Consider the following 17,928-nt stretch of genomic DNA (forward strand, 5'->3'; position numbering starts at 1 on the left):
TGCTTGCAATTCCAGATGATCTTGTTATGACAATGGAGCTTCTGCGAGGAGTTATCTGGGGGCTGTGTGGGTCCTTTCTCACTTCAGTTCTTCTTACAGCTGGGAGCTGCTACTGTACTGCAGAAAAATCCTCTCCTTTTTGGGCACTGTGCTTTGGTTTCAAAGCCAAATGCAATTAAGTCACCCCGATTAGATCATTAGAGCCTTCAGTGAAATCTGCTCAGTAACATGTCTGAACTTTTGCTGTGGTTCCAAATGAATAATTTTTTGGTATTTGACTTTGCTTTGAAATGTGGAGTGCTCCTTGCCTGAAGGGGTATCTGGTATTGTATAAACATGGAAGGTTTCAGACCATTTGAGGGACACAGTGCAGAATAATTCAGCCATGCTGAAGATCTGAAGTATTTCAGCAGTATTATTGACACTGTGCTCTGTATCTGCTTCATCTTGCTGAAAATTTTACAAATTAGGGGGCCTCCTCACAAATACTTCTGGAAGAGCTCACTGGGCAGAACTAGCTGAGCTCTCTCCCTCCTGTGTAATCCTGTACATGACCCTGTGCATTCAGCACCAGGCATAAAGTCCTTAAGGGCATCTCCCTCCCCAGACACTTTGCTCCCATGGTACACCATGTGCCTCCTGAATGGTAACGGAGTGTTGCAAAGTGTGGAACACTGGATATTGAATATTCTCAGTGTCAAGGCTGGCATGAGGGCATTATTTACCAGCAAAGGTGAATCCATAGGGAGAGTAGCAATTTGCTTTGAAAATCAGGGTCACTTTCACACACTATGTGCCACTGAGCTACATTCTGTGGCAAGCCTCACCCCTGGTCACAGTGGTCTGTGGGAATGCACAAGTCACCAGATGCATGTGACATCTTCACTTTACATGTCCTCACAGTATTGTAGGGGTAAGACACGGCCATAAGAATCACCAGTTGAAGAAAACAAGAGGAAAGAATATGAAGGTAACTATGAGCGATGAAAATACAGATATAAAACTGGGAAGACAAAATATACAGAAGAAATCCCCTAAACATCTGACACCACCAGCTGTGCCTCCACCTACTTAAAAGTAGTTGGAGGTTTCTTGTGAGCACTCTGGCTCTGGTTTTGTTTGTTTGTTTTCAATGCTAGAAATTCACAGAGATTTACTGTAGGATTAATCACTGTTCAGCATGACTTAGGCTAGCAGAATTTGACTGCTTGACTAGTGTGAGAACTCTTCATCAGAAACAAAACCACTAAAAATTCTAAGCAAAGCCTGAGAATAGAGCACATTATTTTTTTATTCTCCATGGCATCAAAATAATAATTAATAGTTAGTACCATTTTGGTGACTCTTTGTTTTAGAAGTCAGACTGTTAAAGCTACTTATTTTCAGAGTTCCAACCTTTTGTTTGTAGTTTATAGAAATACAACATTAGTGCTTTAGACTTCTCATCAGCTCTGTGCCAATGAATTTGACTATATGAATAGCTGAATTCTTCCTTCCAGCAAAGTATGTTCTTCACAGTAAGCATTTTTGTGTGCTCCTCTGCACCACTCCAGTTAACATAAGAAAATCAAGAAAAGGAATGATAGCCTGAAACATAGTTGGCAAAAGTTTTATACTTTCATACTGAAATGTGTTTCTTTTGCCAGTAAGTTTACTAAAATTCAATTTTTTTGGAAAATACAGTGCCTTAGGAAAGCTGTAGTACTTGCTAGGGAGATCATATTTATTAACCCGAAAATAATAATAGGAAAAGAGATGAAGCATGGTCTGTTGCTTTAGAAGTTATTCTTTGAATTGGCCAATTTTCAACTATGAGGAAGTCTAGAAGGACTCTATCCCATTTCTGCCTCCTAGATTTTTTTTTCCCAATACAGCACTGATAAAAGATTGCATGTGAGGCTTCTATTTTTCCAATAGACAATGGAAATATAAATTATCTCTGGGGTTTTTCCTAGTTCTAATGAGTTAAGCCTAGTCTGGAAAGAATATACACAGAATGGAGAGATGCAATTTGGACACATGTTTTGCTGTTAATACAGGATATTGTGAAATAGCAGATTCAGGCATTAGGAATGCAGCACTCTGAGGTGGTAGGTTGTGACTACTTGCAGCAATTTGCATAGCATTTTCTGCGGGTCTTTATCAGTTTACTTTTATTGCTATTTCACTTTCCGTGTGAAGAAGTGGAAGACCCCCTTCTGCCAAAGAAACCTTTGCAAATTACGCTGACCAAAGGAGGAGTTGCCCTTCCCGATCCCACTATTCCATACCCACCATGAAGATTTTTCAGTTTACACAGTTACTGGCTTTCCCTTCTTTGTGGTCTCATCAGTTTTGACTGTGGAAGAGATGTGCTTTATCTTACTCCAAAAGATCGGATACTTAGAAGAATTTGTCAAGTGCTTTAATATCCTGTGATGCCTTTTTAAAATACTGCTTTATTATTACTTTTAGGCAAAAAGGCAAATACTAAAAACACTTGGAAAAGACCAGATAACTAACTCATAGACATACGCGAAGGCTAGGTATGGTCAATCAGATATTCCTAGCTATGTCCCATTGATGGTTTGTGGCAGTCTAAAGAGAGACCTGGCTCTTCACATGTGACTGACTTTCTTCTCCTTGCATGTGAATCAAATGAAGCTTAGTCTATCCCATATACTGTCATACAGCTTTTTCACCTATAAGCCTTCCCAACATTTGGTGCAGCAATGCACACAAGTGCAACTGAGGTGCCATCACAGGGGCCATGACTGGAAGAGCTGCTGTTCTCTGGGCCAGAGGTTCTTGTTTTGCTTGGTGATCTTTCCTGCACCAACATGAATCAAGTAGATTGAGAACTAGCAGAAGTTGCTGCTTGGGGATTTGCCCACGGATTTGGGCATAGGCAGCTCTACAGGAGACACCGGGCAGGTGAAGGGTGTATGGCTGGAGCTCACTCTCCCATTGCTTGCTGCTCCTTCAGACTGCCCAGTGTGAGGCAATTCAGGAGAGCTCTGTAGCCAGCTTATCTGAGTTATAACATGGCTTTTACAGCCTCTGCTTCAAGGAGCCAAAGATGTTCAAAGTGGCTGATAGCTGCTCATCTTTATCATCCCTGCAGCTGAAATCAGGCACTTCCCACCTATTAATGTGTGGTCTGGAGTTTGAGAGCTCATCTGAAAATCGGTTTGTTCACCTCGTGAAGGTTAACATTTGGTAGGGTTTTTTTTGTTTGTTTGCTTGCTTACTTGGAGCATACATTTGACAAAGTACCAGGAGTTTGCAAACTGTTTTACCTGTTCCTTGGGCCAAGTTAACACACCTTTCTCAGTCCTTGCACAAAAAATGCTGCAGCTGGAGTTGCAGACTTTAATAAGCTGGTATCTGTTGTAGTTCCTCAGAAGAAAGGTCTCAAAGGGTGAGTACGGTTTTGTTCCTTCTTCCCCTCTCCCCATGTTAAATGCTATCTAATAAGGATTGCTTCTAGACCATATGTTATTATTTGTCTAGTATTTACTAAGCCATAAAAAGGGAGGTGCACAGTTTCACAATAGTTTTTGTTCCAAATTTCCTTTAAGTATTTCATGCATACAAGACATGCAGGTTCTGTTAACTAGATTGAAAGGATTAATGATGGGAGAGTATCTTTCCAAATTAAAATTGTCTACAGAATGCTTTTAAAGACATCTGGGGGGTTTTTTTGTACTCTTAGGCCACACAAACATATTTTTTACATTTTCATTTGCATTTCAGGCAAGAAAATATAAGAATATCTAGTTAATTTAGAGACATACTTTTCTGGATGTTCTTATGGTTTTTTCTTCCTATTTTTCTACTGTCTGCCTTTCTCTCGTTCCTCTCTTAGGAGAACAGTTTCTGTTTTCCTTCAGCACAGGAGCTATCTTTGTAAAGATCAGCATGAGCAATACTGTTGGGGAGCTCTATCCACCATTATTAGTCAAACCTTTACTACAGAAGGGTCTATCTTTTCAATTAAAAAAACATTTTTTATAGATTTCTAGACCATTAATTTATAAATAATTTAATCTGATACTGAATTATCTCTATGTCCTATAAGCAGCCCCATGCATTTAAACTTCAGACCTCTGAGTTCTGAAATTCAGCAGACGCTATCCTAACAATCATTACCTTTTAGTACCTAAAATTCCACTTAGAGAAATTTCTTAAAAGTTTTCAGTTTTCCAGACAGGGAGCTTTAAATGAAATTTATAAGAAAAAGTAACAGATATTGGGAAAGAATCTAAGCCATCACTAATAAAATCAACAAGTAGTCCCTCAGTTCACATTGCAGAGGGGTCTGTGGAATTGTCAATTTCTTGAATTACACCAGAGAATCAGAAGAGACATCTAGGTATTGCTGCTACTGGGTTCTTTTGTTATGCCCTACTTTCTTCTGTTAAAGCTCTGACAGAAAGATATATGACATAAAGTTATTTATTAATAGCTCTGAAATAATCAAATTATTATTTCTTTTTAGAATTCAGTGTTCCTTCAGAAAAATGAAATACAATCTTACTTCTTCCAGCATTGATGTACAACTTGCACCCTTGCCTTATTGGACACTATTGAAATTACTGGCCACTTATTCAGTTCCTGAGATAAACAGAACTGAAAGCTCAGTCAATGCATGTCAGGGCAGATATGATCATCCACTAGATTTTTTTTCCACTTGGCTTTCTTAAACTACCTAACCTTCAGTGAACTCCCTGCAACATCTGCTTTCACAGAATTCTCCTTAATCCACCTTCATTGTCAGACTGGGTTTTCTGTTCGATTTTTAGAAATAGAGAAATAATCCTACTTCTGGTAATTTCAGTAACTAGAGAAAAATGACTGAGGATGGGAACTGATTTAAGAGCATTAAAGGGATAATAGGGTAACACAGTCAATGTGAATGGAAGTCTTGAATATGTTCATGTCTTCATAAGAACTTAGTATTTCCTTTTGGGTTCATCAAATCAGAGTATTTCTTCAGTTTTGAATTACTTTAGCCCAGATCCTTCAGGTTAAAAAAACCAAAAAAAACAACAAAAGTTTCTCAGTCTCTCTTCTGCAGCAACCAAATAGATCCTATAGTATGAAATACTCGTCATACAACTATTATCTCTCACATAAACCATCTTTGCATCTCCTTTCTGAGTGGAATAGAATAAGAACTGTGTTTTCTAGCTAGTCAACCTGGGTATTATTCCTGGGAACAACGATGCCTGTCATCAGTTTATATTGTGAACAGCATGCTGTTGTGAATAGCACTGCTGAGTGTATCTCAGGGTCTTGATTTCTCTCCATCAGAATTGATACAAGTGGAAGCAAGAAGATAATCTCTTGAGGACACTGAAGGGAAAATATGCACCTCTGCAGTGCACATTTAGGTGCTGTAACCCACCATCACAGAGTTTTCCTTGCTAACAACTGCATCAAAGAATAGAAGGCCTTGATGTTTGTAAAAAGACAATATACATTTCACTGCCATTTGGAGAAAAAAGTTCCTATCCAAAAAAATTGGCAAATGAGGGATTAGGAACAGAGACCAAAAAAAAGTAAGTATTGCTTCATGGCCAAAATAGAAATTATTTTCTAGTTTCCAAGATAACAGCAAGACAGAGAGCAAACACCAGACAGGAGCAAAGCTACAACAGAATATCTGCAGAGTCTATGAACATATTTATTTTCACAAGACTAGGTACCAGTATGTCCCTCAGGAACCATGTTCACCCATGTTCAGACACATCTAAAAAGACCACTGCCAGTATGTTTTGCTTTATAAGTCCTGCAGGATCACCTGTTGGAAAGTGAATTATTCTCAGAAAATTCTTGCAAGAACAATACATTAGAGTCCATTCTTTCTTCACTTTGAACCTTTCAAATCTGTTTTTGAGGCTTAAAGACTCTTAAAGAGGGTAACTTGTAGGGATGCCTGTAGTAAAACACATTCTCTGAGCTTCTGTGGAGTCAGGATTCCTTTTGTGTGCATACCTGTAACTCGTGAGATGTGCTCTCAACAGTATCAGTAACCAGGCAAATGGATAATCTCAAGTACAAACCTACATTATGTGCTGGGTGCACTATTTATTGGCTGTTGGAGGCTGTGTTATGTAATTAGAAGAAACTGAGACAGTTTTTTCAAATATTTGTGTATACCTTTCTTTGTTTGAACAGATAACATTTTCTTTTGCAGTATTTAGGAGAGGGAAGGCACTGAAGAATGTGAGGTCATTGAATATTCACAAAAGAGCAGAAGAAGCTATGTACTGCTCATCTGGTTTTGTCTACTAAAGCTTAGTTAATTTTAAAGTTTCAAGATTTGATTTGGTAAATTTTCAGCAGTTCTGAGGACACTGTGTTCTAAAACATGCATATGTTCTAAAAGAACACTAAATCATGAAAGAGAAAACTCAAATGTACATACTCCTGTTACTGCACCTCCCTCTGATATGCAGAAAAGATAACTGTTGGCTCATAGTAATCACAGAATGGTTTGGGTTGGAAGGGACCTTAAAGATCATCTAGTTCCAACCCCCTGCCATGGGTAGGGATACGTTCCACTAGAGCAGGTTGCTCAGAACTCCATCCAGCCTGTCCTTGAAGACACTTGGGGATGTTAGGCTTGCTTTCTCCTAACTTTTGATACTTTGTCATTTAAGAGTGATGCTAGCACTGTAGCTAGAAAGGTTTTTGGTGAACAAAGATGTTCTTTGAACATCTTTGTTCACCGAAAGAAAAGATCCCAACTTGTGAAATGTTTAAGCATCTGAAGAGAAGACATGCAAAATACAAGTAAATGAGATTTTAGAAAGACACCTCTCTTTGTAGCACATAAGAATAGAGAATTGCACATTCCTTTCTGCATGGATGTGTTATATCCCTCCCCTCTTGTCCTTAGGAAAAAACCCTATACTCTATTGCAAATTATTATCCACTGGCGATGGGCCTGGCCTCTTACAAGTTGGAAACCATTTTATATGCTGTAGATTCTTTCCAGTTTTAAAGCCCTGTGTTGGCTTGTGAACAATGATGACATCAACTCCTGAAATCCAACTCCAGCTTTGTTCCCTGTTCCATACGGTTTATAAAGCCAGTAGCATTTGTTTTTGTTCCCAAATAGGATATATTTAAACTGACATATCTGATTAATGGGCTGAAGTTATGGTTTGTTTATTATTGGCTTTACATTGTATCCCTTAAGTGTGAGAAGATAATTTTAAGAAGAAAGTTTTGCAGTACATAATAAAACATATTGCAATAAAGACTTCTGAACAATATATAGTATTTGACTATCTATACATAAATCTGAAAATGAAATTAATATGTAAATATCCTTATCAATGAAAACTTAAAGTGTTGCTTTGCAATAGTGATGTTACAATAATTTTCCACAGCCTAAAGTTGGCTGGAGTCAATTAGCCCCTGGCAGCATAACAGTGATACCTGATTGTATCAAAACCAGGAATCACTTGGGACCGTGCAGAATCTCACTGTTTGTGTGTAATATTATATGTACTTAATATTTATCTATCTCACTTACATGAGATACCTGATATTATGAGATAATAAGACTGACTTATTCTCCTGGATTCCACTCTAATTGTAACTATTCAAGTGTAAGCCGCTGTATGCTGCAAAAAGGCATTTCTGAGCTCATAGTTATCTTGTAATTGTGTAGATGACAAGTATGTGTTTAAGTAAGGGGGGAAGGTAATAAAATCCAGTTAATCATAAAACAGCTTTTTATGTTTGATGTTGTAGTTCAAAGTTTTAGGTGTTCTAAGGGAAAATGCAGGAGACTGCTTTGCAAAACCTCCCTACTGTGCTAAGACAGTGATCCTTACAAGAGGTTAAGAGCAAACTTAATGTGGTGTATAAATGTAATACTTTTCTGTAGCAGTTTTCCCTGCAGTGTGATGGAAACTGTTCATGAGTTAATTATTGCAGAAACCATGTAAGGTAAAAAGGCACTGTGAGTTCTGTTGCATGTGGTGGGCCAAGGACAGGAAAAGTGGTTTTGTGACTGGAATGCTAACCAAAGCTTGTTAACTCTCAGACCACAGAAAGCTATGACTGGACCAAAGTTATTCACCCACTTCTCTGTCGTCAAAGAATTCTGATTAAGTTTTCTAATAATGCTTTAATATATTGAGAAATACTTGGTTAAGAGAGCACTCACCAAAGAAAGAGGTTGTCACTGCAGTTCTCCATTGATTTTTCTTACCCAGGTTACCCTCAATGAGTATTCTCTAAATTGTTTCTGCTCCACTATTTATTTTCTTAACAGAAATTAGGAGCTTTGAAGCATATAAATGAAGTAGGTTTTACTTTTTGTAAAAGCTGAGCAGAAAAGCAGGCTGCTGGATGCAGTCCCAGGCATCCTGACATAGGCAGGTACTCACTCAATTGCATGAACCCTTTCCTAAAGTTGTCTAGGGCAGTAGTTAAAAATGGTGGTTCTTGGCTGAGACCTGCAGTTGCCATCATTTGAAGTTGTGGGCTTTAAGTTATTAGAAAACCTGTACATTGAAGTTGTTTTGTCTTCTGGAGGTACACAGCAGAAGGGTGGAACAAAATGTGTGTACACGTTTTTGTTTATACTGTCTTCTGAGTAAACACAATATAATTCTTTTTTTCTTTTGGGGTGGGGGAGCAATTCCTGTCACCTTTTCATTCTGAATAGGAAGTAATCCAAATTTTTATCACTTCGAGTAGTTTTTATAAGGTTTAAATGGATGAGCAGATCACAGACTGAAAAACTAGGTAAATTTAATCAATATTGAAGGCCAAAATGCAATCCTAAAACAAGAACTTCTAAACGAAACATTACAATTAAATCTGAGCAATGAAAGATGACAAGTCTGTGCATTTTTCTGCATTTCAGAGATGTTGTTCTCAATAGACCATCAGTTGTCATTGCATACACCATACTGTGCTTTTCAGTGATGGTTGTTGTATGAATAACCAGGTCAGCCAGTTGTTTAAATAAAGTTGGGAGAAAAATATCACAGAAAAATGAGAGAGAGCAACAGCTATGCTCTTTAAACATCACATTTTCTCTATTATTCTTACTTTTCAAAATACTGGAAACAGCTCATGAAATCTTTTGCTTCTTAGATCATCGTTTCTTTATTCCTTTATAAAGATTTATAATATTTTTTTTTGTTGTTTATCTTCAGCAATTTATTGTGATTCCAAGAAGAGGTGATAACAATAGGAGGAAGGGAGTGAATAATATTGGAAATAAAGATACTGCATTTGTCTAATTGTCCCAATTTCTAACAGTGGAACAAATTCAGAAAAATGGTAAACAATATACTTGACACTTACTTAGTAAAGTTTAGTCTCTGAATCCATACTTAAATTATTGGATGTGTCAGATATTACATGTCAGTGGCTGAAAACCGCCAATTGAACCAATAACTGAAAATTGGTCTGTTTCATGCTAATCTTACCAGAATTAGTAGGAGGCACAGGGAGGTACCTCTTTGTAAACTCATAAGCCTCATTAGGCAACCACATTTGAGATCTTCAGTCAATGTTTTTTTCAGTTTCCGTGTCTGTACAATGGAGGCTTTTCACCTACAGAATTTTGCATCACAAAGGAGTGATTCAAGTTCAGGTTCATGGATTCGAATCAGGTTCAGATTACCTTAGAGAAATTAGGACCAATCATCATATTTTCTTCAGCCTGCACCAACCAGTCTGGGTTTGCATGTTGCACTGACAGAATTTAAGTGATACTTAAATTCTGTAGTGGGGAAGAGACAGATCATAAACACAGGAATAATTTCTTTTATGTGTTGTCTTGTTTACTTTTATGTGAAATGTGGAAAGAGGAGAGTCTGATAAGCGCCCACCCCTGTAGGTGCTAGAGCCCAAGAAAAACCAAACAATCTGTTCATGCCTAACGTCTTTAATGAAAATAGTCTCATGGACTTCTTATATGATTATTCCTAATTACGTGCTTAATTATATACTTTATGCATAAAGCCAAGACTGAAATATACAATACCCTGCAGGTTCTTTCTTAAAATCCCCTAGACTTAAAAGTCATCTAAGGTGAACAAGAAGTTATATTTTCCTTTGTTATTGCATGTGGAGTACAGATACAATACTGCCTTTATGTAGAGACAATGCAAAAATAAGGTGCTTCAACACAGCATCTCCACATGGGTGGAGAGACAAGAAAAGGGGGTAGGCTATGTGACCCTGGAGAAATTCTGAACCTCTTAAATGCCAGACTATTTTTTACTTTAAAGGTGTAAATAATTTGTATCTCTTTAAAAGTATAATTTGGACTGTGATCTGAATTCCCTTGAAAAATTTTTTGGTCTAGTTCTGGGTGTTTGCTTTTAACATTTACTATATATATGAAGTTATATAAGATAAAGGATAAGATAGATTAAACACACGGTTTTAGCTATTTTTTTTACAAGAACTGTGAGGAAGATGAAATCAACAATGTAGAGAAGACCCTTCTTTGTTGTTGTTGTTTGGAAATCAAACCCAAAATAGTTTGCCTGGTTAACATACGTCATTTTTAGCTGTAATGTTCAATGAGTTTGAGCCAAAGAGCATATGCAGTTTGAAGGATATGTAGATGAAGAGTGTGCTGGAAAATGTAAATCTTGAAACATAAGAAGTCCTAATGTTTTGTGCAGACCTCTTCCTTTGCTATCTTTTTGAGTGCATTCCTGGTTTGAATTTCGCTGGTCTTTTTGTTTCCATTCTTCCTTTAGAACATTTGTCACTGGCCATCACCACGTGTGTCATCCCCCACCCCCACAGTTGTTTAAGTGCTGTCTGTAGATCGCCTGCAGTTGATCCTGTACATGGTGTTTTCATGTGATAAAAGACTTCACCCTTTCCCTTCTTCAGCAGATACTGGTATGCTTAGCATTTCTGTTGGAAGAACCTCTTTGGCCTGATCCCAGCTGAGTTACTATCCTGACGTTTTCCCATCCCAGAATTGTTGAGAAATACCATTTTCTCGCATCCTTCCCACAAAACCATTGCGCACAGGATATAGGCAGTTGATCCTCATTTCCTTCCTTCAGTTTCAAGCTGTTTAAGAGGACTTATGAGTCAGCATCTCATTTAGTTGTATATTATCATCTACATACTCATCTCAAGCCCTTTGTGTTCTCATTATCATTTCCCTACAGCTTCAGCTGATTGCATGTCTCTGCAGGATTTCACCCAGTGACTGTAAACCTAAGGAACGTTAATTGTCATCCTAGTGTCCTGGGGTCCTGGCACAACCCCCCTTTGCTTCATTCTGTACTCCTGCATTTCTCTGATTTTAGCTGCTTTTTTTCTGAACAACAGTGTCATCTTCCTGGGTGACCCATGATAAATGTAATGCATTTAATGTATTCTGCTTTTGTAAGGACTTCCCTTTTGAAATCCACCAGAAGCATAAATCAAGGGCATATTACACAGACTGAAAAAAAGGGGAAAACTTAATATGCTCCTCTTTTGCAGCACTGCCAGTGAAAAGGCACTTTGGCTTGTATGTCACTGCCGGCCAGAACAGCAGTGCTGCATTCCTGCGGAGGGAGCACATTGTGCTCCTAACACCCTTCTGTGACATTATTTCAGACTGACTCAGGGGGACAGATGTCTCCTACTAAATCATCAACACAAATGTCCCAAGCATCTGCGTCTTCCTCTGGATACTCAGAATTTCAGTGTTCAACAGGCCTGATCCTGCTTAAAATGGTGAATACATTCCTTTGATCTGCTTAGCAAGCAGATCCCACAAGGCAGATTTGCAGTTCATTCACCCTTGTTTTGAGGGCCCTGGAATAATGACTAATACAGTCAGTCAGCCCCAAGGTATTAATCTTTGTCCTCCCTAAGCTGCTGTGTACTCCTTTGGGCACTACCTTGCAAGTGGTATTCACCAGACTTATTCTTATGTCTTTGTTTGACAACATTCAGCACATTCCTGGCAACTTTGCTTTCCTCCTATGACTCTTAGCTTTCTACACCTTTTTCCAGGGCCACCACTTGCTCATTTAGGTTTAAAGTTCAAAAGCAACATGTTTTGCAGCTGTTTCCTTTGTCTCTGGTACTTTTCTCATTACAATGATGTCTGGCTCCCAACATTTTCTCAAATGTAATGCCCCTTCCTCCTCATACCTGCCAGTAGTGACACACTGCAACCGTTCCTTAGCTGTGTGTTGTGTCCCAGCCCCAGCTTCCATTCTCCTTGGCCTCTAGTATTTTCCACCTTTTTCCAGAAGAAACTACTTATGCTCTTTTGTTGACTTTTTTATGTATTACTTTTATATATCCACCTGCCTGTATTAATGTTTCTTTGCGTGTCAGTCCAACATATACAAGCGTTGGTGCCTCTTGTATTCTATTTGCTTCCACAACTCATAAGAATATAACACTGGTTTCAACAGGAGCCTCTGTGCTCTGAAGGTATTTGGTAACAGAAAGTGGAAATCTCTGTCATTTTTCCATCTCACCGTGATGTGACAGGCCCACCTTTCACAGGTTTTCCTTGTGCTGTTTGAGCTGGTCAACTAATGTTCATTCAAGCCAGCTAAGGATATGCACTCATAGATGAGAATGAAATCACAGGCTCTGTACAACTCCATTTAGGAGAAGGCATGGGATCCTATCTGCTGGCCAGCAGAGGTTGCTCAGAGCACGTTATTTGAGTGTTCTGCACTCTACAATTCTTTATTTCTTAGTAAGTCGGGTCCAGGGGTTTTTAATCTTCTGTGGGATTTGCTCCAACATCCTGTTTCTCCCCTCATGCTGGGTATTTGTTTGGATGCCTCATCTCTCTGGAACAATGACAGAGTTGGTGAGAGAAGCAGAAGACAGGGGATTGTCCCAGGAACCTGTCACTGGGCTGGGAGAGATCACAGCCCTTACTGCATTTGGAAATTGCAAAGATCTCCTTGGATTCATTTCCCATCCTTGTGGACTATATATATCCATATGCATGCCAACAGATGGAAGAAAAATCATACTCCTCTACAATCTTGAAGTAAAGGAAAAAATAGATTATTATTGTTTTCCATCTTCAAATACTCCTGAGGTTAGTGAGTGCTGATGAAGGCATCAGTGTGGTGTTGAGTTTGGATAGAAATGCAGACAGTTAAGAAATATTTTGGAAAGTTCCAAAGGAAGCCATGCTTCAGGTTTGGGTTCAGACCCAAAAGTCTTCAAATTTCATTCATAATAAGGTCTTTACGTGGGCTGCAGTAATGGTCTTAATTATATTTCTCCCATACTGGCATGTCTGGATTTTCTTTAGGAGATCTGAAGATTGCCACATAACACTGTGGATGCCTTGTTTGTGTCCTTGTGCTACCTCATGCAGGAGCTGAAGAAGCCTCCTGCTGCACTGCTGTTGTGGTTCTGGATTTGTGTGGGCTTCATTTTTTTTCCTGCAAGACTGTTTATTCAGAGAACTCTAGCTCTGAATCTGGCAGCATATTCGTATGATTTCAAATCAATTCCTGCAGGAGGAGGGAGAGACTTCTGGCTCAAAGGTGGACTAATTTTATGTATTTTAACTGCAAATCTTCATTTATCTACTTGCTTTAAAATAAATACCATGTTGTGATGAGAGGGGGAGAGAGTTAGGGATACAGGCAACATTTTCTCTGGATTGAGGGTGGGAAGTGTTGCAGGTTTCTTCAAGCATCCTCATTTCCTTACCCACCCTTAAGTCAGAATTAATGTTTCACTTCCTTTGGGACTAGGAAAGTGGAGAGAAAAGTGAGGCAGTTGTAATTCTCCATGAGGTGACAAGGTTTGAGGAAAACTAAGTAGCTCAAGTTGCTCCTATGCAATGGCTTTAGGCAGGGTGACTGTTGCACGCTTTTAATGCTGCTGTTGGGCACAGTAATGTCCCTCCTGAAGTGTGGTCTTCACGTGTAATGATGCCTGAATGTCAAGCAAACATGCAGCATGATTTTTTTCCCTTGGAAGTCTTGTTTAACATTGAGAAGGGACTTGGTAATTACAAAATTATTTTCTTCTTTTTTCTTTTCTTTTCTTTATTAAACAGACTAGTTTAATAAAAACCAAGGCGGATTTCTCAGGTTTGCATATGTGGGGTGGTAACATTATAAAAACATGAAAAACCCCAGTACAGTTTCAGTATTACCGAGACATTAGCAACAGACTGTTTTGTCTTTGTGGTTTGGAACTGAAATTTTTCCAGTTGTTGCCGGAAGGCTACATTTAATTTCTACTGTGTTTGCATAAATAGCTTATTTGTAAAAATCACATTTTACTTGAACAATTCTAAATGATGCCGTTATCATAGGGAGAAAAATGATCTATTGTTCTCTTTATAATAAAATGGTACTGCCCTTCCAAAGTATCCAATGACAAAAGCATGAAAAATCATAGCATACTTGTAAGTTGCTTATCTCCTCCCCAGAATCAGCTCTCACATGCTCATATCCTCTGGGTTTGTAAAATTCAAAAGATTTTTTGAATTACTCTCTTAATTGTGCTGTTTGCATTATAATTACTCGCTAAATAAGATTCTTTAACAATGACGTCCTTGTTGTCAAAGCAGTTGCATTTCTTTGCCTGGTATGAATAGCTGCATGTTCTGAACTGGGAAGCAGCAGTTGTTATGGGATCCTGACGCTGTTGAAGGAGGAATTGATTGCTTAGAGAAGAATTTTTAGAGCACTCTACAGAAATCTCTCTTACCTCCACCCACAGGCAAATGAAGATTAAGGAAAATACAGGAGCTCCACCTCTGTGAACTCAAACAGCAGTAGGCAATTTCCCCTCCAATTAGCATCTCGTTCATGTGTTGGAGGGAAAAAATGGTTGGGTTTTTTTGGCCTTTAAACCCCTTTTCGCAAATTCTCACATTCTATGGCGTTTAAGATCAGAGGTAGAATAGTAAAGAGAGATGTGATTGGAGAAGACTTTTTAATCATACCATAGTTTCTCTTATTCTTTTTAAAGTTGTGGTTAATCATGAGTTACACAGTATTTCTAAGTTCTGCTTGAAGGATTCCATGTCTCTGTAGTAAGTGTGAAACAAACACAAAAGTATAATGACTGCTGCTAACTCCAGCCAAGAGTTGTATCATTTCTCAGGAAGAATGTTTTGTTATTTGTCAGTTACGGTTTTTATATATATATGAATCTCTATGGCTCAGCTTTCAGCCATTAACTCTTATATTAAAACATTCTTTGTTTCTTTGACATACAACCATGTGTAGCACATCTGAACTGAGTCCAGCAAGAGTTCTAAGAATATTGCATATTAAGTATTGATAGACCATTTTGTTCTTTGCTACGTGTGTTTCCTTCATTATTTTTCAGTGCTTCTCTTCTCTTCTTTCAGTATACTTTCAGTATGTACAAGTTATTCTTTTTTAATTTATATTGTTCTCCTTTTTCTTTTCCTGTTAACAATTATCTCTCCCCCTCCCCTTCTTTCCTCTCTTTGATCCACAGGTTTTGCAGTGCATGTTGGTCTCCCTTCATTCAGAACTTGACATTCAAAGGTACATGATGAAAATTGAATCCTCTCAGAGAGTTAGTACTGTACTTTCTTTTTTCTGCACTCTGCTGTGAATTGATTTTGTGACCCTTTAATTGTGTGTCTTGTTTCACAACTAAAGTTCTCAAATAAATATGAATCTGCATGCTTTGCGTCTCTGTATTTCACAGCAATGAAGAATTACGCATACAGATTAACTGCATATGGAAGTGTGATGCATGTGCATCCTTTGACAATTTTTTTAATTCTGACTGTTCCTTTAATGGCATGATAGACATGAAGCTCTTGTATTAGATGCTCTGAAATCCACCAAAATTCAATAGGAGATCCTAGATAAGTAAGTGATTCCTAAACACTGTCCCAAATCTAGTCTTATATTTCTATTTATACATACATGTATAAATATATATAATAAGGCTTAGGTGGTAAAAGTCTTGCTGCAAATTGAAGGAGAGCTCTGTGGGCAGAGCAGTATTTTTGTATTGAACATGCAAAAAAAATCTTAGTTCTGCAACTTGCGGCATTATACACACACTGTGCACCTCTGAAGTCACCTGTGTCTCACCTTTCATCCCGTTGAGCTTCTCTTCCATTTTAGATGGCTTGTAACGCCATACAGGATGGATGTCTACAACAGCTACCTTTTTTTCCCCCAGGGAGGCAGTGAATGTGTCGTGCCTTGTAGATCCACACGTAAAAGGTGCCTCTGCATGGTTTCTACCGCAGCCAACAGCGCAATGATAAAAGCACCAAGATAACGCGTGCTGGGAGCAAGGAGGGATGCCTCGGAGCAGGCAGAGTGGCAGCGGCTCATTTGCACCTCATTTGTGTTTCCACTCTCGGGATTTAAGCAGGCCAATAAACATGCCGACCACAGGGAAGGGTGGGAGAGGCAGAGGTGTGGAGAGCTGTAAGGCGTCTTCCTCCCTCACCAAGGAGATGGCCTCGAGGGAGGGAAAAAGAAGCAGAAGAGCAAGGTGACAAGTTGGGAGAGAGGAGCAGCAGAAGCTTCCATAACTTCTCTCCTATAGCAGCCCCCTAACTCTCCCAGGTGCCAGAGCAACAAGCTCTAGTAAGTGCTTCATCACATGTTTACTTCTACGAGTAGAGGCTAAAAATAAGTCCCCGGCGTGGGTGTGCTGCCGCCGGAGGCAGCGCTGCCTCTCCCGGGCGATTGTTCTTGCTGGGGGCGGGCAGCTGCACCCTGCCCGCAGACCTCGCTCCCACTCACCGGCCCTCATGTCGATTGGTCTTTTTTTCGGGTATTTTTTAAATAGCATGTTAATTCAGAGCGCCTTCTTAGCTTGTAGAAACACAGAAAAACAGGTTTTTCCAGGATCGCTGCATTGTGTTCCTTTGCTTTGGGAAACTTGACACCACAGAAACAGGCCCTCCTCCTGTTTTCCTTAGGGACATATGTGGGAGAACAGGGGTGGGTAAATAATCTTCTTGAATCAGAACTCACTATCCTCTAGGTACATTTAGGCATCTGGTATATATTCTCCCCCCCCCCACCCCTCGCCTCTTAGTTTTTGCATGTGGTTTTAAGCATGTAAAGATCTTTCCCCTTTAATCAGCATAATGACAGTTTTTGTTTAAATCATCCCTTTTAATCTTCACAGTTCTCATGGCGATTTTGGGGATTGTGTAGGTAGGAGTTACCTCACCCGCTGCTGATGAAATGCAGCCATCTCCTGGATGGAACAAAGGGTCGTGCTGGGTTGTGAATACTTCACAGTAGAGTTTTTCAGGAGGGAAAAGAAAAATAGCTTCCAACTGAAATTGCCATAAGGTTTTAATTAAGACAAATGCTGATATCCAGGCTGGAATTTATGGATAACTTATTTAAACAAAGTAATAATAAACTGAAGCTGTGATGCAAGAATATGACAGAGACGGTGAAAGACGAAATTTTGCTCTGAGCAAAATTGATGGACCCATAGAAGCCTTTGTGGGGAAAAATACTGAGGTGATCAGGGACTTTCTAAATTTGACTCTCACGTATGAATAAAGTCTTCACATGGAAAAGGATGAGAATAAAGCAGAGAGATAAATGATTTTATTTTAAAGATTTCTTTCATTAAGTATGACTTTTACTTTTTATTAGTGGGTGACTAATAGTTTTCTCTATTGTTTTACTTCAATTTTTACCCTAAAATTTCAGGCAGGCATTTGTAGAAAGAGAAAACCTTGGATTTGGACAGAAACATACTGTGAAATATTTTTACACTTTAATGTGGATGGCTTGGGGTTTTCTGATAATACACGTATTTCAAAGAGATGCCACAGCATGTTGCATATTTCAGTCTGGACTTGTCTGGACCAATTAAGCTGCTCTTAGACGGGCTGTTGAGTTCCTTAGGGCAGAATTTTCAAATGCAAGTTCCTGCAATTAAACATCTGAATAAGAGGTCTGGCAGCATAAGGGCTGA

At 38.9% G+C, this 17,928-nt stretch overlaps 1 protein-coding gene across 19 annotated transcripts in view; it reads left to right on the forward strand.

The window, feature by feature from the left end:
- The window catches only part of KIAA1217 (KIAA1217 ortholog), a 364,764-nt gene that overhangs the window by 244,816 nt on the left and 102,020 nt on the right, over positions 1 to 17,928 (forward strand). For 10 of the 19 annotated variants that reach the window (XM_042042936.1, XM_042042934.1, XM_042042929.1 and 7 more), the window contains one exon: positions 15,451 to 15,531. The exons of 8 other annotated variants lie outside the window; for them this stretch is intronic. In XM_042042936.1, coding sequence (XP_041898870.1) covers positions 15,451 to 15,531 — 81 coding nt within the window. Of the gene's footprint in view, positions 1 to 15,450; positions 15,532 to 17,928 lie in introns of those variants that run through there. One more of the 19 variants, XM_042042945.1, reaches the window with a different exon arrangement.

The sequence above is a fragment of the Corvus kubaryi genome, unplaced genomic scaffold, assembly GCF_017639235.1.
Source record: "Corvus kubaryi isolate FWS band 111438036 unplaced genomic scaffold, C.kubaryi_AGA036_p1.0 37398, whole genome shotgun sequence".
NCBI lineage: Eukaryota > Metazoa > Chordata > Aves > Passeriformes > Corvidae > Corvus > Corvus kubaryi.